Here is a 23570-nt window from a genome sequence, read left to right as displayed (position 1 = left end):
GGTTATATATTTATATTTTTTTGAAAATTATATAAGTCAAATTTATTGTCAAATTTTTTTCAATTTTTTTGCCTTCCTGAACTTTTTCCGAACTTCATGGTTGTCAAACTCGAACTTGAACCTTGTGACTTAGGTAATAGGGAAGCTTTTATTTAAAATAAATGGCACAAGGGTACCTCCAAGATACCAAAATATTAAAATACACACTATGTAGAAGTCTCAAAGTTAATGTTACACATATGTAGCATGTAGTTTATTACCATGGACTACCATCTTTCCCGGTCAATCAATTAATAGAACTTCAGAGCATGTACACATCTAAGCCATATTATTGTTGTTTCTACTTCCTAGTACCTCTTTAGAGTTTGATAAGAAATGGTTCTCCTACAAAACACATACAGCAAATTCTCATAGAAAAATTACATGATGTATCCCAGAAATGAGTTAACAGTGCCTGAGGAGATGAACAGTGTAATTACTTACTTAAGTGATATATCTTCTATAGCAAGTTAACCAGCTTTAATTCCCCACTCCTAATTGATATATCATGAGGCTAAGAAACACCATCTGAAATCTCAACATTTGTACACATCTCCATGTGTCTCTGGGACAGAGATGTGTTTCTGTCATCATAATCACAAGATAAGTACCATGAGTCAGGGTATGACTCCCAGGGTCTATGATTTATGATCTTCCGTCATAATTAAAAAAGTTTGTCCAAGCAAATCTAGCCAGCTCAAATTATCCATTTATGTACAAAGGTTAATGAATTCCTGGAAAGTTTGTGGTTTGTTAATCAGCCAAATTTGAAGGTATGCTTCTGGGAAATGTATAGGACTCTAGAAAACATCATCTATAAACTGAAATCTCCTGATACCTGAATATATCATTGTGTGTGTTCCCAAGATGGAGATGCATTTCTGGTACGCAAAACAAGTAGCAGGGGTCAGGGTATGAGTTCCAGAATCTATGGCTTGTGTCTGCCATAATTTAAAGTGTATTCCAATATTCAACTCGCCCAGTCAGATTATCTCCTTCCATAATAGCTACCTTGCCGGACCTCTCCCATCAAGCCTGGATGTGGATTTGGGTGCGTAGGGATGCAGAAGTGGAGTGGGATGCACCCAGGAGGCGCATCACAGAGGTGTGGATTCCCTGTGATGCGCTTTCTGGGCACTTCCAGAGCACATCACTGAATATTCAGGGCCCAGCAAGTTACAAAATGTCAAAAGTGAAAAATTATCACTTAAAAATACATTAAACATGTGTAATATACCTTTTATTTTATTTTTTTCCCTCTAACCCTAAAACATCCTGAATAGAGGCTATTCATCGTATTTCATCCCACTTTGTTTGCTGCTTTGCTCTATTCTCATTTGGTCTCCATTTTGGCATTTTGAAGGACAGACAATTATTTTCAAAAAAGATTATTTGTGGCATGATAGATAGCTTCCACAAAGGAGATCTTAGTGTCTAAGGTAAGCATTTAATCCAATCTTGAGTTATTTAATGAATTCTTTTGAAATTTTGATGTTTGTTTTCATTTTTTCAAGAAATAAAGAAATAAGTTTAGGTATCTATTTTAATATTTTCATATCTGTTTTTTTGCAGTTGAATGTTTGAGATCCATAGTAGTTTTTAATTTAAACTTATTTAAATTCTTATAGTAGCAAGAAAGCAGATTGTATTGTGCAAGAATGGCTGCCAACAGTGGTGAATGTTAAGTGGGAAAGCCAAAAGCCAATAAATTCAAATTTGAGATAGGATCTCCTTTATGGAGAAATACCGAAAGAATATCATAGGTTGCGGGAGGTGTGTTATATATTTAGAGTGTAGTGTATGTGATAGTAAACCATTTAATAGCTCATATTGTTGAGTTAAACTTCATTTTATGGGCCCTTCAATTAAACGAATCGAAATATGCAAAGGCCAAGGTAAGAGAGGGATGTCTAATGCACAAATAGAAGCATATGTAAAAGAACAAGTAGAGGCTGATAAATTGGTTATCAAATCAAAACAAGGTTCAAACTTCTTATGGTGGTCCATCCGCATAGCAAATCACCCACTAATCCAGTTGTATCCTCCAAACATCCATTTTTGCAAGTACTTGTACCAAAAGTGGAAGAGGAAGAAGTAAAAATTACCACCTGCAAAAGAGGTCTATTGGACACGACATTTAAAATGGAGGCAAGAGGGCTTGTTGATAAACCCATTGCACGTTGCCTCTACGCCAATGATCTTCCTTTCAACTTGGTGAGATCATCACATTGGAAGAAAATGGTGGCAGCCATTAATAATGCAGTAGCCGATTACATAAGTCCTAGGTATGAAAAGGTGCGAACCACCCTATTGCAAAAAGAGCGGACTTCTATAAAGAGATCTCTTCGACCAATTAGAAATTCATATCTTTCTCCAAATCAGAGTTATCGAGAACTTGAGAGTAGATTCCAATTGTGATTACTAAATTTAATTTATTTATTTAATTTTGAAAAAAATTATGTCGTGTTCAATTATCAAATTGTATATAAATTTGCTTAATATTTATTGACATATTGTTATTAACTTACCTAGGTTGTTGAGACCAGGTTTGCTTCTCATACTATTGTTATGAGACAACTTGTCAAGGAGAAAGAAGCATTGTGCCAAATGGTTATTTCTAGCCAGTGGGGGTGCATGGAAGACTTCGAATTAAGAGAGGGCCCAAAAGGTCAAGACATTGGTCTTGGATTATAGTTGGTGGGACTGTGTGCAATATGTATTGGATTTCACCGAGCCTATCATAACTATGCTCCAATTTGCGAACATGGATTCACCTTGTTTGGGGGGATGTCGATGATGGCATGGACACAATGGTGGAGAAGGTAAAATTTGCAATACAAACACATGAGATTGACCCCATAGAATGTGAAATCTAATCCAATGAGGCTGGAAAAGATGACCAACCCATTGCACCTCCTTGCATATGCCCTATCTGCAAGGTACTATAGCTTGAAGTACTTGCTACACTAGATAGAGTAACACCATATGCAGATGAAGAAAGCTTTTGAAAGACTCATCCAAAATTAAAAAACCACAAGAATTTGGCTTCTTTGCCTTGGGAATAAAACATAGTCCAATTACAATAAGGGGCCAAAACGACATGGGAGCTACCACGTTCTCATACGATCAACCACTTAAGTATGTAAAGCCTCTTGCAACCAAAGTGGTGCAAGAGCACCTCATAAAGGCAACAAAGACACCCATGGAATGCCATGAGGTGGAGTTAAAGATATGTCTCATTAATGTAATAGGCTGAGTTGTAGGTTCAATAAGGCCCAAGTTGCAAGGCCATTGTCTTGATTGCATAGTTATAAGCCATCAAGGGTAATTGGTCATATGGGTCCATAGGAGAGTAGGAAATGGTTGATCTAGGGTGTAGTGGTCCTAAGATAGCCATAGGAGTGCATAGGCAAAGTTGCAAAACCTTGGAAATGTCGATTGGCAAAAAGTTGCAAATGTTGTCAACTTAACCTGACAACTTTTTGGCTAATTGCACAAACAACTTCCAAACAATCACCTAGTTTGAAAATTAGTTTCAAACAGTCACCTAATATTTTAAAATGGAAAAATCAACAGAAAAATCCATTGAGCACTCAGGTTTTTCCATCACACAGCACTGCAGATAGGCTTACAGAAAATGGCCCAGAGATTGCCAATCTGTGCATTGGACGGCCCCAGAACAATTCTATACAGAAAAGAATTGGCGGGAAACATTCTAAAACTTTGGAAACAGCATTTTTTTTATGTTTGCACTAAGAAACAATCTCAGAACACTGCAGATTTTTCCACACGAATAAAATGGTGAACTCCAATGATTTTCTTGAAAATATTTGAAATTCAGAAAAATCTGAACTTGAAGCATTATATTCGTCAAACGTTGTGACTAAGCATACTACTTTACCCACTCAGTGAAGTGGACTGGTTAGGCTCAAAAAAGTTGAAGACGTGGTTTACATTCATGCCAACTTGCATCTTTTGTGACATATGGAGGATCACTATAAGGATGGGGCAGCCAAGCTTTGGGACGTAGCCCCTGAGGGTGCTAACTTAGATGCAACCATTGAAGATCTTACTAGATTCACTATAAATTATGATGATGATGATAACATCACGACACATGGTGTAATTGGTACAAGTGGAACCACTTCAGGTTCAAATGATCTTGAACTTGTAGTAGTTGGAGATGATGAAGCTTTTTCTGAGAATCTTTATGATTCTAATTAGTGACTATTGAATCTTGATTGATAAACATTGAATCATGAACTACATTTTGATTTTGTTATTATAATGATTTTCTGATTTGCATTGGAATCGTGAATATAGGCTTATGTGATATGACATATTAAGTTATTAGTGAACTATCGTGCAAATGACGAAGTATCATACTATCAAATGATATTTTAAAATATATATTATATATATAAAGACATCCAACATCCCCAAAAAAAAATCGTGCATCTGCACACCTGAATTGGCAACTTAGCATATTAGTATTAATAAATTCTCAGAAAATTTCGGCACACCTTCAATATGAGCACTGTGATTTACCATTTACAGTTCACTTGGCATTATTAATGTTGTTCCATTACATATTTTGATATTGTAATACATACGCACTTAAAAATATTTATATCGAAGAGACAACAAAGAAAGCTTGGTGCCCCAAACAAAGAAAGCCCAGCATTTCAAATTCTAAATATATGTAAGAAAGATATTAGTTAGAAACCATCTTGAGTTTATCAAACTCGGTTCCATAACCGAAAACCGGTAAATTAAATAATGTAATGCCAAGACTTAATTGTGTAGGTCTTAACCATCAGAATGTCAACTATATAAAAATAACTTCCAATCAAGAATGCCTCCCTGAAAGCAGTTTACAGCACGGTGCTCAGAAATAACCAGAATTTTGTGGAAAGAAAGTAAGTTGTAATGGATTCCTTGATGGGAAAAACAGACTGAAAGGAAATTTATAAATTACAAGTTCATAACTTCGAGATTTATGAATGAAAATTTGTTATCAACTCTGCTCCACCTTGCTTCATGTGTGATAAATTTGTGCTAGGCAAGTAACAACCAATTGCATTCACATGTCACAGGCAGTCAGATGATTGATAATATGAGGATAGATAACAATGTTTCTAGCAAATGATTAAAACTCCTGTGAAACTTGGGGCAGAAGCCACCAACAGCCTAACTAGACCGCTTAAATATCTGAAAGCTAAAATCAAGTGAAAACAATCAGTGGACAGATTTAACCAATTTTGACCAGCTCCAAAACAAGTCTAGATGTTATTAAAGAACTGTGGAATAATCAATAAACAGGGTAAAGAACTGCTACATATGCGACACATGACAAAATGAGAAGTTAGAACATATAAGTACTAAACTAACTCTTCCATTAGAACATATAAGTACTAAACTAACTCTTCCATTTACCAACACCTCCAATAATATCATCCAAAAGGTAAAATCTGCTATGACTCGTGAAGAAGCAAAGTTAACTTTCTTAGCAAGGAAAAGCCTCACCTAAAATTTAATAGACATAGTACAGCTATGCACACTATGATTACCCAAATTTTCTCTGTGCTAAAACTTATAAAAACTGTTCTATGTAGCAACCAAGTTCAATATCACAGCTAGTTCTGAACTGCTAAAGCTCAAACCTATTCTATTCTACTTTCCCTCTTGTACAAATTGCAGCAAATTCATTTTTGCCTACAACAATCTGTGATTTGCACTTGAATTTTTTTAGTCTGAATTCATGCAATGCACAATACATCTTTATTGTAAAATATAATTTAGCTTAAAATTCTTTAGACAGTTGATAAGCCAGTAAGGGAGGGAAGAAAGAGAAATCATGTTTTTTTCATACAAACCATAGTTTAAAATGATTGAATCTGACATAAACTTTGAAACAAATTTGTTTATCTGAAAACTGTATTTAGAATCAAGAAATATTGGCAATATAACCCAGATTTTCCTGAAACAGAAAATCTCATCGCATTTGCATTGCAACTCGGCATACAAGGCAATAAATTGGAACATGAATAGAACATCTAAAAAATATCATAATTAACAAAAAATAACACTTCAATCTAGATTCTAACAAAGAGGTTGCAATCTAACTATGAGTAACTCATGCTGCCCATCTAGGATTTTAATAATAAACCGAAATTATTCAAATTATCTGTGTGAAACAATGCTTTAGTAGATTCCCTTATATAACAGCCAAGTTGACAAATCACCTTGTTCAAGTGCAACCCGATCATGACGAGTGCGATCCCTTTCTCTGTCACTGCTTATTAATCTATGTTCCCATCTTCCTGGACCTCCTCCTGGTCCAAGACCCTGCCAACCAGCCCTATCATAGTTACTTCGTGGCTGGCTAGCTTCCACCCGACATGGCACTGATCTTGAAGTGAAGTTGTTGTTAAAGGAGGAACCAACATGCTCAGTACGTTTAGTAGCTTGTGGGAGCAAACCACCTGGATTAGCTGGAGTTCTTCGCCATTCAGGAACTTCTAAATTTCTATCCCTGCAGATATTTAAAGCTAATAAAGTCTGATTCAAAAAAGGAAAATAATTGAAACAAGAAATCGTTAAATTGTCTTGGCATTCAAGCACTAGAAAATGTCGAATTTCCAAAAATAACCATATATCCATGATATTACTTGGAAAACGTACTCATCCTTGTCTCTACGAATTAACCCTCTTGTTGAAAAAGATGATGAAGCATTTACTCCTTCCACAACAAGGCCAGGTGGTGGATTTCTGCACCAAAAATGCTTTTATTAAATTTCTATCTTATTGGAACTGAATTTCAGACTAGCTTTCCCAGAAATTGTAAATTTCCAATATTGATTAATTGATACTTCCAATTCTGCAAACCATCAAGTCACATCACCTTAAATTATACCAAAAAATTACCTGAGAATCTGAGGATCAAGCCCATCAGGCTGTATTTTGCAACTCTCCAGTTCAGCGAAGGATAAAAGGAAATTCCTTGCATACGAGATCTTTGCTTTTCTAAATGCAGTTAAGAAATCTAACCCTCTGAAAACTATGTTTACCAGCTGCACAAGTACAACAATATAGCTTGACTTGATTTATAAGTGCACTATAACTCAGTATTATTTTTCACAATAACAAGGATACTGACAAGGAACAGCTTCCTTTGAATCAAGGGAACCCTTCAAAGCTGCAGACTGACTGTTGGGCTCTTGTCCCATTATAAAGAATACAACGAGATCCCACACGGTTCCAGTACAAACAAATGAACTGGAGCTCTCAATCACACTTTAGAGGAGTTTGATATTCTGCCATAAATTAAGAGATTCCAATAAAACAAATCTTTATGAACACGTTTTTTAAAGGTTTAAAAGTTAAAACAGACCTAAGATAGCAAACTAAAGGCACCATGAAACAAGATGACAACATTGACATTTTTGGAAAAGTGTTCCTAGAAAATTACCTTTCAGAAAGATCAATTAATCTTTTAACTGGTTGAAGGACATAAAATTCTAATAGTCGGTATGAAGCGATAGCTTGATCCTTAACCAAATCAATAATGTTCACTATTTTACAGTAACTGCTTCAAAGCAAGATACGGTATCCGGGACACAACCAAGCTTTCAACAATTCAAAAGCAAATATTACTATACACCATAATGAGAAAATTCTTAATCTGTTTCCAGTCCAGCTAAATGTGATCACTTCAAGAACCCCTTCGAAAACGGAAAACCAAATTATTTCCTGTCAAGAAATCTACAGGTGGTGGTCGCAACAAAACACCAATTCACGCTAATGTCAATATGAAGCAACCAAAAAAATCAAAGTTCAGACAACAGCTGCATATCAGTGGAGATAATGTCACAGCTTAAGCACAAGTATTAAAGCACATCCATGGGAAGTGACAGAAGCAAACTTTTCAAAGAGAGGATGTAGATAATATACATTTCATTCCTGCAATCCTCTTTTGTGGCAATTAGAAACAATCCCAATCTGATGGAGATCTATATAGGCCAACAGCTTCCAATTAAATGTCAACTTTTGCTACAGCAGTGCCAAACTCTGTGCAATTTCTCAATTACTCAACCTTGAACTAGCGAGGTAGGCATTATCCAACTGCTCCAACTTTCAGCTGTAAGCCTCACCCCCACTGCCGAACGATATTGATATATATCGCTGTATTTTACAGTCATTGCAAGACAATCACAGACACAGCTCCAGTTCAAGAACCATTGAACATTTTGTCCATCTGATTACAACCCAGTCTATATCGATGGTTACCTATTTCTCTTCAGAAAACAGTGATATGCATTTGTATCCTCACCTGTGTCCCCTAAAGATTGATCTTTATACCAACCTTATACATATAGCTTAATCAGTCAGAAGCATCAGCTGCTGGAAATACCAAATTTGCAGTCAATGCCCTATGCAACTGCCCCAACTGCGGTAAAAGCTACAACAAATACAAACCATAGATGCCAATTTCCTCTTGATCTTTTCTACGAGGTATGTCATAACACAAGAAAGTCTTATAAGGAAACTTAGGGACAGGTAACGGGCAATTCAAGCAGAAGGCACGATGCATATTAAGCTTTTCCAACACAAAATAGAATAAATGATCTTAATGGAAGATCGAGGCAGGCCTTTCTGCTCAATGGACAGGCTTAGTTCCATAAATTCTCTTTACTCGAAACGAAGCCATGTCATCCAGTGCCACAAGTAAACTTCTGGGCAAAACCAACAGTGGGTCCAATAAGACCTGTAAGTTTTAATGTGTTTAAACCTGTTCCATACTATTTCCTCGAATTCACATAATGTTTCTTCCGAATTTACAAAGGAACAAAAGGGGTTTGCTAAAATTTTGATGAAAGGAAAATCTGATGTAGCCGATCAACTAAAAACCCTAGTTGGACATCTGGAAATCTCGAACAGTAAACAAAAGCAATGGCAGCCGACCTTATACAATTATCTCATCTGTGGAATTTTAAAAAGCCTAGCAATTGGTCTTTTCAATTTTATATTTTTTTTCCTGTTTTTGATTTGAAGATGTTCTGACTTTTTGAAAACCCTACCTCAGAAGTCAGAGAAAGCCCGTAAACGAGAGAGTAAACCAGAAGATGGATCGATAGCCAAGCAGATTGAGAATCAATGCCGTCCATTTACAGAGCCCTTCGTTTTCATTCGTATAAAGGCTGTCGTCGAAGAAAGCCCCTGCTCCTGGTTTGATCAAACGGTGCTTTGCAAATCAACAACAACAGAATCCCAACAGCGAGCCAGACCCAACAACGAGAAGAAATAGAGGCTTTTATGTCATTTTCTCCAAAGTAATTAATCCAATGACATTTTTCAACAAAGAAAAATGCGCATCCCTCGGTCGTCTCGATTAAAAACGGTATTTGAATCCCTTGGCTATCGTTCGGAATAAAGATATTTAGTTAGATTTAAGCACGTAAGTGATATACTATAAACTACGATGTTGGATTATGATCTCTAACGTGGAACGTTGATACAAAATTAATTTATGTAATTATAATAAAAAGAACGTCGTAAATATAAGAGTAGATTTTGAATCTACTTATGAAATAATTTATATTTCCAACGGAGATATTTTGAAATTTATGATTTTGAGATTAAGATATAATAATCAATTTATGAGTAGTATAATATTGTATAAGTTTGGTCTTAGGTTTATTAAGTTTTGATTTGAATCTAATGAGTTTCATAATTGTGAATTTGACAACTGAACTTTTAAGTTCAAATTCTTGTCATATTGATTAATTTACTAGTTATGTTAATTCACCTAGCTCATGTTCTTGATCGTATGCATGATTAGCCTATTTAAATATATTAATTTGCTTAGCTCATGTTCTTGATTGTGCATGATTAGTCTATTTAAATATATTAATTTGCTCGTTTTTAAAATATTAATGACTATCATCTAAAAGTTAGCAAGGATCATGTAGAGTTTTATTATTAAAACATAGAAGAGCATTACAACAACACATATTTGAGAATTACTAAAGAATGTCATCCTAGGTCTGCTTGCTTGATGCATTTTCATCCTTCGTTCAAATATGTAAAGTCAATCCTCTAAGGATCATCTAACACACATTTGTATCGGAAAAATTCGGCCCAAAACCAAAAAACTTTTTTATTTACATAGATATAAACAAGAGTACAACATTCTCGCCATAGTGATATAAATATCTTGAATAAAAAAATTATGAACAATAAAATACCTAAATGAAAATCATTCAAGAGAACAATTTATATTTCTCAAGTTTAACAAATTCACTAATTATTCCAAATCCAAACAATTTGGCTATTCAACTTACTAATACTTATCAAGATTTTATTCAATTTCAAATAAACATTAGATTACATTGTTTATATTTTTCATAACAAATTACATTCATGTTCAAAGTTAACATATTCATACTTTTGTTATTCTTATAAAATGATTATTGAATCTTTTGTTTGCATACACTAAATACAAAATAATCAGTGTACAAATTATCTATTTATGGATTTTCAAGGGTTTACCATTGTGGATCTTATGGGGAAAATGTGGAGTGGTCAAAATTGGACAAAAGGTTGGATTAAAATCAATTTTGATGGCACCTCCAAAGGAAATTTGGGCCCTTTTGGAGATGCTTGTGTGGATAGAGATGAGCTAGAATATATAGTTGTTTTTGCTTCATCTAAATTGGAAGATGGTACAATAACAAAGCCAAGGCTATGATATCTCTATTCATGGTAGAATTGGTGCATAAATCAAATGTAAACCAAGTTCACTTGGAATGAGAGTTGCAGGTGATTGTGAATGCAGTGTTGGAGGGGAAACTCATTTAGTAAAATTGTTGATATTGTCCAACAAAATTAGGCAAGTTTCAAAACTTCAAAATTACACACATAATGAGGGAAGCAAATTCAATAGTTACTACATTTCCAAAATGGGTAGTGTCTTTTCAGAGCATTGGGAGTATTTTTTAGGATCTCGAGAGGATTGGGGTATAAGTTTGTATCTTGAATATGATTATTAGCATTATTCTCATCATCATTATATTAGAAGTGGGGAGAGTTTATTATGGTAGCAACTTTGAATAATAATTACAAATATTTTTCAACTTGTTTTTGGATGTATGAAGGTAGGTATTGATTTTCTTAGTAGTGGAAAAAAAATATTTTATCTTATGTACTTCTAGGTGGCTTTGAGGATTTTGTGATTACTATTTTAATGATGAAGGGAGGTGTGGCATTCAATGGTGATATTTGTGTTAGAAACTACAATTAGAACAATTGTTATATTGTCATTGATGTCAAACCTTATTAGTAAGACAATTTTTTATCTGATTTGAGTGTCATATCTAGGTGATTGATGAAGAGGAATTAAGAAGTTGGTCATAACAAAAGCACCTGGAGTAAAGGTTGAGTTATGAGAGGAAACTACAATGGGCACTTGATTTGTTAGACTTTGACAAGATAAAGTAATTGTTTAATCATACTACAAGTGAAGAAGATAGTTGTATTGAAGCCTTGAAGAAGTGATTAAAGATTGACCAAATAGATAGGCTTGACCAAGCAATAGAGCAAAAGATTAAGGAACTTGAAGTTTATGTCGACTGATGCTAATGTCGAGTGATGCTAGTGTCGACTGAGCCCCGGTATGTGTCGAGTAGAAGTAATGTCGATCGAGCATAAGTAATATCAATCGAGCATCAATATTGACAAAGCATTAGTATATGTGCCAAATAGAGAGTTGGTAGCGACCGAGTAACCTAGTGATGACCAAGCGTCATAACACAGTGCTGGTTGAGGGACAACATTTTGACAGTCTATGAGGAAACCGTCATTTCTAGCCAATATAGTTGATTTCTTGGAATATGTAAAGTGTGTGGAAGATAAGTATGGATGATGTAGAACATTTAAATCAAGGGAAACCATGTTTGTGTATTTCTATGCAAGGATTCAAGGAGAAGTTTCTACAAAAGAAGAGGATTGACAAGAAGGTGGATAGATTCATTGTATGTGTTGAATTTGATCGAAACCGTAAGATATATGATGATATTTAAGTGACAAAAGATCAAAATTACCTATTTAAGGATGTATAATGACTAACCTAACAAGGCTAGAGTAGTTGTTGATGTTATTGATTGGCAAACTTAAGCAAGAGGCTGAGAAGAGTTGTGAAGAAGTGAAGAGTGATTGCTTGAAAGGTTGTCAAGAGAATGAGAGACTAAGATGAAAATGGAGGCCAGTCAATTGATCAGTATGTGAGTCGAACTATGATCTATATTTGCAAAGTGAGTTGTATTTGTCAGATCAAAACCTAATGTTACTTTATAAACATTATATCAATATTGAAATCCTTAAATCAAGGTCGACCTAACAGTCATATATAAATCCTTTAGTTAAGGTGGCATTCTAATGGAATGTTCTAAAGTCCTTTAGTAAGGCCACTCCTGACAAGGTGATTAAATCCTTTAATAAGGTCACATTTAACAATGTGTTTTGTAATGGGCATTGATGGCAACATAGATGAAAAATATTGAAGATGGGAGCTGGAGTAGGAAAGTTGGGTGTCATGAGTGGGAAAGATGGTTTTCATGAGTGGGAAAGATGGTTTTCAAATTTCAAAAGGGAATGACAATGGTGCAGGTTTGTCTGGTGAAGGAGGTCAAGGGGAGAAGATAGTAGATGCAAAGAATGGGAAGGATCCTGATGGAGGTGGGGCACCTGGGGACCCAGGCCAATGGACGCCACATTTATTTCGGTCAAAAAATGGTCTAGCTTGTTTGGCATCAAGTCGACAGATAAGTCTTCCTTTCCTTCGGTTAAGAGTGTTTCCTCTTCCGAGCAAGGTTTGATTACCCTAGAGATTCCAGACCAAATCATGGACATGAATATATCTAGAATGTATCAGACTCTTATGGGGAGGTTCTTAGGGGCCGGACCGAACATTGAGATTATTCGTGCCTATGTTAAAAGGAAATGGGCCTTGAAGGGACAGGTTGATATAGTTGTTATGTCAAAAAGATGCTTATCCTTTAGCTTCTCCTATGATGAAGATAGAAGGGAAATTTTATGCAATGGACTGTGGGTTATGGGTAAGCATACTTTGATCTTGCATAGATGGTCCTCGAACCTAAACTCTCAAGATAAAATGATGATTCAAGCCCCTGTATGGATAAAACTTCCAAGTATGCCTCTTGAGTTTTAGGTTGAAGATGTTTTCCAAGGAATTGCTAATGCTTTTGGTGAACTCTTATCTATGGACCCAGTTACAGTGTCTAGAAGAAGATCAACTTATGCCAAAATCTATGTGGGGGTTATTCAAGGAGTTGATATGTCAGAGGCTATTACACTCAAATCTAAATTGGGAGTCAAACAATAGAAGATTGAATATGAATCCATCCCTTTTGCTTGTTTTCACTCTAAAACATTGTGTCACTAGGCGAAGAAATGCCCCACTCTGATTAGCAAGTAGAAAAAATTTAAGAAAATATGGGTTCGTAAAGGATCTAAGGATTCTATGGGTGTTGATCAAAACGATGATGTGGAGGGAACTAACAAGGTTAGTATTGGTTCTCAGGTGATGATTCTTCAGCAAGGTAACAGTATTGAGAAGGTGGCTTTGGTGGCAAATGATTGTGATCAAGTGGATTTTACCCAGCTGACTAATATTGAGGTGATGAAGATTCAGGGTATGGAGGCCTTAGATAATCACCTGACAGCAAAGGGCAACATTGTGGTGGCAAAAGATAACCTTGGTAATGATGGCAAGATTACCAATAGGGGTGGGAATGAGGATAGTGATATTCTTATTGAAGATATTTCAGGAGACTATAGTAACAATTTAAATGAAAGAAAGGAATTAGACCTCCAAGAGGCATAGGAGTGGATCATTCTTGGGTCGGACTCCCACGTTAAGAATAGGTCTCATAAAGAAGACCCTACTATGGATGGCTCATCAAAGTGGGGGGGTGTTGAAGATATCTCTAAAGCCTTGAAGGAAGAGGAAGAAGTTATTGGAGATGATTGGTCAGAGGTGGGGGCCAAAAAGAAATTTTTTTTTAAAAAAAGGAGGAGATCAAATTTAAGAAGAACAAAGAGAATGCTTTGATGATTAAGAAAATGAGGAGTAACAAGATAGGGGTCATTATGCCTTTTAGCTCTCCTATTGGAAATAGCTTTAAAAAAGGAGTCTTAGGAATAACAAAGCTAGGGATGGATGTTTACCTCTTACCCCAGCTGTGAAGGGTATCAAATCTAGAGATGTTGGCCAAAACCCTATTTCTATAGGGAGACCTTCTAATGTGCTAAAAAGAATTGTGGAGATCAACAAAAATATAGCAGATGGTAGTCAGAGGACTATCTTAGAGACAAAATCTTTCCATAAGAAATGAAGTTTATCTCATGGAATATCAAAGGATTAAATAATCCTCTTAAGCAAGACATGGTGAAGAACATGATTAGAGATAATAAGTTGGATAATGTTCTTTTGTAAGAAATTAAGATGCTTAAAGATAAAGTTTAAAGTTTGTTATTATTTAAAAGTGGCAAGATTCTAGGGGGAGATGTTGATGGGGCCTCAAGAGGTATGATTGTCTATTGATTTGATAAATTTATTTGTGGGGAACTTGTTTCACAGATTAGGAATATGATGAATATTAGATTCTCTAATACTAAGGATGACACTTCATAGGTGTTAACTAATATTTATGCGTGTAACACTAAATGGGGTAGGAAAGATCTTTGGATTGATCTTTCTAATCAGAGAAAGAATTTTGAGGGTGAGAATTGGGTTATTATGGGTGACTTTGACACACCTCTGGAAGAAAATGAGAAGATGTATGGTAGTCAAACAAATTTGGATAGCAGGCTGGATTTGATGGAATTTATTGATAGCCATCTTTTGCATGACATGGATCTTCATGGTGCTGACTATACTTGGACAAATAGAAGGTCAGGAAAAGACTTTAGTCAAGTGAGGTTGGATAGAGCCCTTATTAGTAATGATTGGTTTTTGTATTATAAATGCTCTCTATCTAATCATGTAAGAGTGGGCTATGACCACTACCCCATTTTTCTTTTGTTTGACCCAATCACTATTAAGAAGCATTATCCCTTTTGTTTTGAAAAAATGTGGAGTCTCCATCCTGGGTTGGAAAACCTTATTAAGGTCTGGTGGGCTATTCAAGTGGAGGGAACAATTATGTTTAAAGTTGCTAAAAACTTGAGGAATGTTAAAGATAATATCAAAAGATGGAACAAGGAGACCTTTGGGAACATCTTTGACAACAAAAGGAGGATTCTTGAGGAATTAAAGGAGATTCAGGATATCATTCAGTATGAGGGTTATGAGCACATGACTAGGAAGGAGGAAGGTTTGAAGCTGATTGAGATGCATGATATTATTACCAAGGACAATGATGGAACTCAAAATTGCATTCCCATTTTGAGTACCATTCCAAAATTTTGAGTCATTTTGAGCCCTGTAAATGCATTTTCATGCTTATGTACCCGACTATCATTTTGAGACCTAAGAGGTGTTTTATGTGTCTAGCACCTTGAATTCAGTAAATCTATGTGTCCTATAATGATAAACTAACATTTTGAATCATTCTATGAAGTTTCATTTCGAGCAATGTTTGATTCCACATTTTTGCCCAAGTATCAAACAACGACAGGAAACCTAGTTTGCATTTGAATATCTCGCATCGGGTAATATTTCATGAGTCGCCACTTTTGGAGTGTTTATTATGCATATCAGTGAACCTATATTTCAATTTTCATGTCATTCAATATGTTTTCACTAGGTTTTGAATCCCTCGAAGTTGGTTACTTTTCTCTATCATGCTGATGCAAATTACCCTAAATTCTAGGAGGCCCTATTTGACCAACTATAACTTTGACCCAATTAATCATACTAAGAAAATTCCTTTTGCATTGCATTCTAGAGGTCACACACTTTCCATGTTTTAGATTTGATCTTATGATGAATCTATTTGATCAGTTTTCGAACGTGATTCCAAATGCAATTTATAAATTTTTATTGGTGTCAAGAAATGTAGATTGATCAGTACCCCTATGCGGGATGTCATAACTTTGAATCCATGAATGATGAGATCAAATGGCTTGTACCACTATGTTTTATTCCAAAAATACTTCAAGTTTGCCAGTTTGCAAGTCTTGACAAATCCATCTGCATACTTCCCAGGTCTATTCCATTTGCAAAAACCACAAATCTGCTAATGTTTCCAGTCCTGCAATTCTAAGTACCTAATTTTAATTGCTCACTGAATGCGCCCTGTTATTCGTCATGAGCCCAAATCATAGAATTATATTCCTCTCATGGTATTAAACTAATGCCCTAGTTTTTATGCCCCCAAGTATCTATTTGACCTATTTTCAAAACCAAAACTGAATCCACTTTCTTGTTTTCTAACATGTTTATTTGCAGGTTGTTTCAAGTGGGAAACTTTGATGGTCAATATATTTTGATCTCAAAGTTGTCATGAGACAAAATATGACAGGGTGGAAGAATGTAGAACAAACTATCAACATGTCATTTCTTAGAGCCTGGTTATTTGTTTTTGTCAGTTTTTAAAGCTAGCCTATAGGCCCTCTTATCAGAAAATCACTGTTTGTGAAAACATGGTAAACAAGTTTTAAGTGATGATTCAATGCTCGAATTTGAACCTAGTCAGTACCAAATTCTCAATGGATCAATTCGAGGTGTTAATTGTTTGAGTTCAAAAAAAAATTAGCCATACCTGCTTCGAGGTCCGACTGACTTTGCCAGACTGATAAAAATTGAGGCAACATAAGATGTTTTCAAAGCAGAAATGAACTAAAGTTCTTAGTGTATCTAAACCTATCATATCTGTTAAAAAGATGGAGAAGAATCCATGGGCAATGTAAGAAGACTTTTAGAAAAAGGGATATAGTGCACAATATTTTTGACCTTCATCAGTTCAATAGGGTATAGGCAAAAGAAGGTCGGTATTGTGGGAGCGGGATTTAGTGAGGTTCAAGCAACTAAGTACTTAGTGAGTTTAGGTTTGAAATCTATTACATTTATGGCCAAATCATCTGAGGGAAGAGAACCAAATTATAGAAAGATAGCGGTTTAGATGCAAGTCATTTGCAAGCTCTAATAAGTAATGAGTGGGAGGCTTGTGATCAAGCGACGAACTTCTTTGATTTTCCAAGTAGTTGTTGCATGAGATAGGATCTCTTCCCAATTAATTCATAGAAGAAAAAACTTGAAAGGGCCTTGTTCATTTTTGAGTTTTTTGTTAATACTTGAAGCAAAGATGCCTTTGAAGTGTAAATAGTGAGAGGCATGGGCAAAAGACAAGTTAGCATGCTACATTGCTTTTTCTAGTGTAGGAATGCAATGTAAGGATTGGATGGTAAAGATTGCCCCTTTGCTCGCAAATGCACAGGGAAGAGATGAAGAACAGGGGAGTAGCCCACACAAAAGGTAGGAATAGAGCCCCACATAAAGGGAGAGACACCATTACAGCTGTAGACCATGAGAGGAGTTGGAACAAAACCCACTTCTTAACATTTTGGATCATATAGTGACGCCCAAACAACAACAACAGTAGATGTTTTAGCATTCTACGATAATGACAGTGAGGAGGCCCATGACATGTAAGGGATGAATCATGAAACTACAATTATAAGTTTCAAGGGCGGGGGGGGCATAGTTTAAAATGTGTAGAGGGGTTGTAGTCCAATGAAAGGAATAGAACATCCATGAGAGCATAGTCCATGTTAAAGAGCAGGGGAAACACTTAGCATGGTTGGGCTAGGAAGGGGAGTAGTCCATGGCAAGGTGAGGACAAAGCACCCATGGTTCAAGGCTCGGGAAGGGCGGGCTCTCTCCACCTATGTCTACCTAATGATTGCCATTGTCAAAACTATCCATGATGAACAATGTCCCACATTGTGTGTGTGGTAAGACCTAGGGCATTTTATATGTGCTACCAAAACATAGAGAGGTGTCAAAAGTAATTTCTTTTAGATGTAAGCCTGAAGTGAAAACATATGCGGAGGAGGCCCACCTACGGCCAACTTGGTAACAAAATCAAACAAATTTTGACTATTCAAATGCCCAAAAAATAAGGTGACACGTGGCATGTTGAGAAGCAAAGTCGTAAGATCAGGAGGAGGAGATATGAATGATAAGATGCTACGAAATTTCATAAGATTGTGAGATGAAATTCAAAGTGATATGATGTTATAATGGTCATGGTCATTACATAAGGTTAGAGGACAAAACATGATGGCTTAAGATGTCACACCAAAATCAAATCATAAGGTCAAGAGGTTATCGTTGGAGAGATATGATGCTACACCAAATTGAAGTTATCGTAAGGTCAGGAGAGGTGAATTTGAGAGGTACGAAGTTACTATAGGATCATATTATCTTACGATCTTATGAGGGGAAGATTAAAGTGTTTCAAATGTTGTATAAGGTGATGTGTGGCCCACCCGGGTCAACTGGCAAATGGAAAATTGACAAGTGGCAAGGAAAAGGTATTAAAATTTGAAATCAAACAAAATATTCATATCCAATTATCTTCGAAACTAAGCGTACATTTTGAGGGTGGGATATTTTAAATGAATTTAATGATATTAAATAGTTTTGACTATATAGTCATTTAAATTTTTCATTTAATTTGCTTTGTTCATGGCTTGGGGCCTAGTTTTTCAAATCAACCTTAGAGACACCATTTTCATTAGAGATATGGACTATTATATACTGTCAAAACTGGGAGAATCCAAATTTTCCATTTCTGCAATCAGTTTTTACAGAAGTATTCACTAGAAGAAGCTATAGGCAGTTTTGTGTTTTTAGGGGCATCCTCAATGATAATGCAGTTTTACAATTTCAAAGGGGAATAAGATCAAATATGATCAAATTTTCATAGGATTAGATTCATAAACAACCACCAAGAGAGAATTGGATGTGTTTTAAAAGAAAATGTAGAAGATAGTGTTTTGTTAGCAAGAACAGTTAGAGTTTCATGGAAAAGGCAGAATAAGACAAACAGGTTCAAATTGAAATTTCTGCACATCTTATTAGATATTTGATATTTCTTTGGAAAAGAGTTTTCTTGATTACTTTAAGGAGATATTTTCAAACACTCTGCAACAATATTTAATTAGTTTTGATTGTTGATAGATGGAGAAAGGAGATCGGTTTCAACAGCATCAAGATGAGGAGTCTTAGCATGACACTTGTTAGAATCAGATTTTTGATTTGAGCTTCTTCTCCTCTATAAATCTTTCTTCTCTCCTCATTGTACAAGTTCCATTTTTTATGACTGTGAGACCTTAAGGTTGGCTCCAGTTCTAGAATTGTGATTCCACATTTCTCAGCATATTTTCCTTTGTATTAAACAACAACAGTTTAGTTTTTTTTGTGTATTTAGATTATACAGTTGTTCATTTTATATTTTTTGAGTTTTGCATATATATGATGTATTGATTTCAAGGAATTGAATACAAAGTTTCACTGACAGTTTCATTTTGAAGTTTATCTCCTTTTCTGTGGGTCTATAGTTTTAGTTGATATATGTCCAAAGTGCATATTGTCCAATTGCAGCTTGTCTTCTGAAGTTGTATGTCACTGTGTATCTTGTTGTTGGGTCAAGAACCTGAGTAATTTGTTTGATATTGCATTAAGAGAATTGCAGGGATCATAGGAGGATCTGATAAGTATGAACTTCATTTGAAGATTGATGTCTATTTACAAAGTAGATAGATCGATCAGATATCTAAGTATTTTGGGTATCCATGTGTATGTTCTAACTTATTGAATTCCCAATGGACAAGGGATTGATTAACTTAGAGGTTGCATGTTTTTGTTGTTACATACCTGGGTTATGTTGATGATTCAAATATTTAATCGAATATATTTTCCCTTTATGTTTAAGAATTGAAAAGAAGTTGCCCTCACTTAGTTTATCAAGTTCACGTGCCCTGTTATTAGCTATTTCATGTCCATGAATGTTTGCATAAACATAGAAGATTCAGGGGTTTTTATTTGTTATCTAGATTCAGTTATATGCCTTTACACATGTACCATATAAAGAATCTAAGGTTCACCCACCTAGGTCTTGTAGAGCCTAAAGAAGAAGAAGGAGAGTATAGCTTTATAGTTGGCCCAAGTGTTTGAATAGGTGCATTGACCATGGGAATTACCTACCCCTAGGTGGATGTGTTCTTATCACTGGGTTATTCAAAAATTGTTAATTCAGAAGCCAATAGCATCAGTATGAGGAGTCTCAGCATGACACTTGTCAGAATTAGATTTTTGATCTGAGCTTCTTTTCCTCTATAAATCTTTCTTCTCTTCTCATTATATAGGTTCCAATTTTTATAACTGTGAGACCACAAGGTTGGCTCTAGTTCTAGAATTGTGATTCCAAATTTCTCAACATATTTTCCTCTATATTGAACAACAATAGTGTAGTTCTTTTTTATGTATTCAGATTGTACAGTCATTCATTGTATATTTTATGAGTTTTGCATATACATGATGTATTGATTTCAAAGAATTGAATACGTAGTTTCATTGACAATTTCATTATGAAGTTATCTCCTTTTCAGTGGGTCTATAATTTTATGCTGACACATGCCCAAAGTGTTGGAATTCTTTAGAATAACTGAGGGGGGGGTGGGTGAATCAGTTATCCAAGGTCCAGATGTACAATTAAAAAATTTCACAACTTAGTGAACCCATATTCATAAAACATTTTCATCATGCATGCATCCATTAGATCATACATTCACTTAAACTTGTAGGTTACTATCATATCAACTTTACAAAAATGTAAACATGAAACATAATAGATTCAATAACACATTTGACATAATGATTTAATGTGGAAACCCAATTTGGGAAAAACCACTAGTAACATGCTACTCATTCTCACTCTTTTCAAGTGATGTCCTGTGAAAGGCCAACCCTGTTAAAGGTTACAATGCAGACTGTTAAATGTGGCCTAGTTAAGGGATTTCAATCATCTTGTTAGGAGTGAGCCTTGTTAAAGGACTTTAGATCATTCACTTGGAATGTCACTTGGTTAAAGGATTTATAAATAACTATTAGGTCAACCTTAATCCAAAGGATTTACCCTAGACTGATACAATGATTAGAGACTAATAGTAAGGCTTGATTTGATAACAGCTTACAACACACTTGCATATTATAGATCTTTGTTTCAGTCCTCCATTCTGCTTGGCTTTCACAGACTTCATCTCGGATAGCTTGTTCACCCTTCAAACACGCTACCCTTAAGCCTTCTTGTTTTGCTTACCAATGCAAACTCTTCTCTTAGGTCATTGAATGAAGTAATACCCTGGACTCCTTGTCTTCCTTATCTTCTTGCACATGACAACCTTTGCTTCTCACCAACCATGTCTATAAATAGAGAATCAAGATATTTTTTCGTTCATCCTCCTTCATACATTTTAGGGTTAGGTTAGATTAGGTGGGATTCAATGAATCTACCCATTATTTCATTTCATCCCCTTCTAGCAACTTCTCCTTCAATTCTCTTTGAATTCACCTCAAAATGGTTCACCATGAATTCTGTGCCACCAGCTCGTCAAAATTATCTTCCACACAATTCACACAATCCAATAAATTAAACTTGTTAGCTCAAATTCATCGAATTCTTGACCTTTCTCATACTTCTGGCACTCAGAATTAACTTGCTTTTGATGCTTGACACATATTGCGTTGCTCGACATCCACTGTCAAAACACTCGGCATGAACTAAAGTTTACTAGTGATCGTCATCGACTAAACTTTACTTGGCTTATACTAAAATTGACTTTGTTCAACTCCAACTAATTTTCAGCTCAGCTTATACTAACTTTTCTTAGCACCTATTGTGCAGATTGTTAATCTTGGCAGACATACTTTGTTTGACTTGTTCTTCTGAACATAATCAGTTTATCCATCCTTTGCAACCTCAAGTAGATTATCAATGTATTATAAAATCACTTTCTTAACTGATCCTTGTACTCCTTTTCCATATCATAACTCAACCTTTCCTCTAGGTGCTATTGTTACCTCATTTGATCAAATCCTCTTCATCAATCAAACAAATGATATTACTCAAATCATATAAGCAATTGTCTTACCAACAAGTAGCAAGTTTGACATCAATGACAAAATAATGATTGAAAAACATATTCATGTACTTGTTTTAATTTTTTTCAACACAAAGTGCATATGGTCTAGTTATAGCTTATCTTCTGAAGTTGTATGGCACTGCATGTCTTGTTGTCGGGTCAAGAACCTAAGTAATTTGCTTGAAATTGCATAGACAGAATTGCAAGGATCATAGGAGGATCTGATAAGTATGAACTTCATTTGAGGATTGATGTCTATTTGCAGATTAGATAGATAGATCATATATCTAAGTATTTTAGGTATCCATGTGTATGTTTTGACTATATCTGAGTATATTGAGATGTACTGGAGATAACGATCTAGAAAAGTTTTTTTTTTTTTTTTTTAAAGGGGATAGGAATACTAAATTTTTCCATATGACTACTTTGAAGCATAAAATGGTTAATAAGTTCTTTAGACTCAATGTTCATGGTCTTTTTATTGATGATGATGAGGCTATTAAAAGGGAAGCCGTGAATTTTTTTAGTGGACTGCTATAGAGTGAACCCAATTTGGACAAGGTTAAGCAAAAGGAATTTCTAGAGTGTATCCCTAAGAGCATCTCTGATGATCGTAATAAAAAAAATCACTGCCATCCCTACCAATGATGAAATTACCAAAGCTATTTTTTCCTTTAAGGGAGATAAAGCTCCTAGTCTGGATGGTTTCCCCTTTCTCTTTTTTCATACTTACTGGGATATCATTCAAGAGGATGTGTTTAATGGTGTTAAAGAGTTCTTTGAGCCTAGAAAGCTCCTTAAGGAATTGAATGGTACTTTTATAGGCTTTGATTCCTAAAAAGACTGGTGCTGATTGTATGGACTAATTTAGACCAATTAGTCTTTGTAACTCTTTTTATAAAATTATATCCAAAGTTCTTACTCTAAGGATTTTATCTTTATTACCTTCTCTGATTTTGAGACAGTGGAATGGGTTTGTTTTAGGTAGGCAAATTTTGGATTCTATCATTATAGCACATGAAAATATTTATTCCCTTGCTAATTCCAAGAAAGAGGGGTTCTTACTAAAGATCGATTTATCCAAAGCTTATGACAGGGTAGATTGGAAGTTTTTGAAATTTGGGCTAGAAGCTTTTGGGTTAAATAAAAGATTTTTGGAATTGGTCCTTATGTTGGTTTCCTTTGCACCTTTTCTCTTCTTATCAATGGTTCTCTGATCCCTTTCTTTCAGCATTCTCATGGTTTAAGCTAAGGGGACCTGGTATCTCCTATCCTATTCATTCTTGTGGTTGAATGTTTCGGAAGATATGTGGATAAAATGGTTCTTAAGGGGCATTTTGTGGGTCTAATACCTTCTTCTA

General features: G+C 35.3%; 1 protein-coding gene across 3 annotated transcripts in view; it reads right to left on the bottom strand.

Annotated features, from left to right (window-relative positions):
• The window catches only part of LOC149542722 (chorismate synthase), a 34876-nt gene extending 25416 nt beyond the window's left edge, over positions 1 to 9460 (bottom strand). The window contains exons 1-5 of one of the 3 annotated variants that reach the window (XM_089797599.1): positions 7993 to 9460; positions 7195 to 7355; positions 6967 to 7065; positions 6724 to 6810; positions 6285 to 6574 (exon numbers count right to left, since the gene is read on the bottom strand). In XM_089797599.1, coding sequence (XP_089653725.1) covers positions 6285 to 6574; positions 6724 to 6810; positions 6967 to 7065; positions 7195 to 7268 — 550 coding nt within the window. In that variant the 5' untranslated portion in view covers positions 7269 to 7355; positions 7993 to 9460. Of the gene's footprint in view, positions 1 to 6284; positions 6575 to 6723; positions 6811 to 6966; positions 7066 to 7194; positions 7356 to 7510 lie in introns of all 3 variants that reach the window. The other 2 variants (XM_089797598.1, XM_089797600.1) reach the window with 2 other exon arrangements.
• Positions 9461 to 23570: the final 14110 nt, after the last annotated feature.

Source organism: Cupressus sempervirens, chromosome 8 (assembly GCF_028749045.1).
Source record: "Cupressus sempervirens isolate cs-2001-9-10 chromosome 8, ASM2874904v1, whole genome shotgun sequence".
Classification (NCBI taxonomy): Eukaryota; Viridiplantae; Streptophyta; class Pinopsida; order Cupressales; family Cupressaceae; genus Cupressus; species Cupressus sempervirens.
This window is presented reverse-complemented; position numbering and strand designations above follow the sequence as displayed.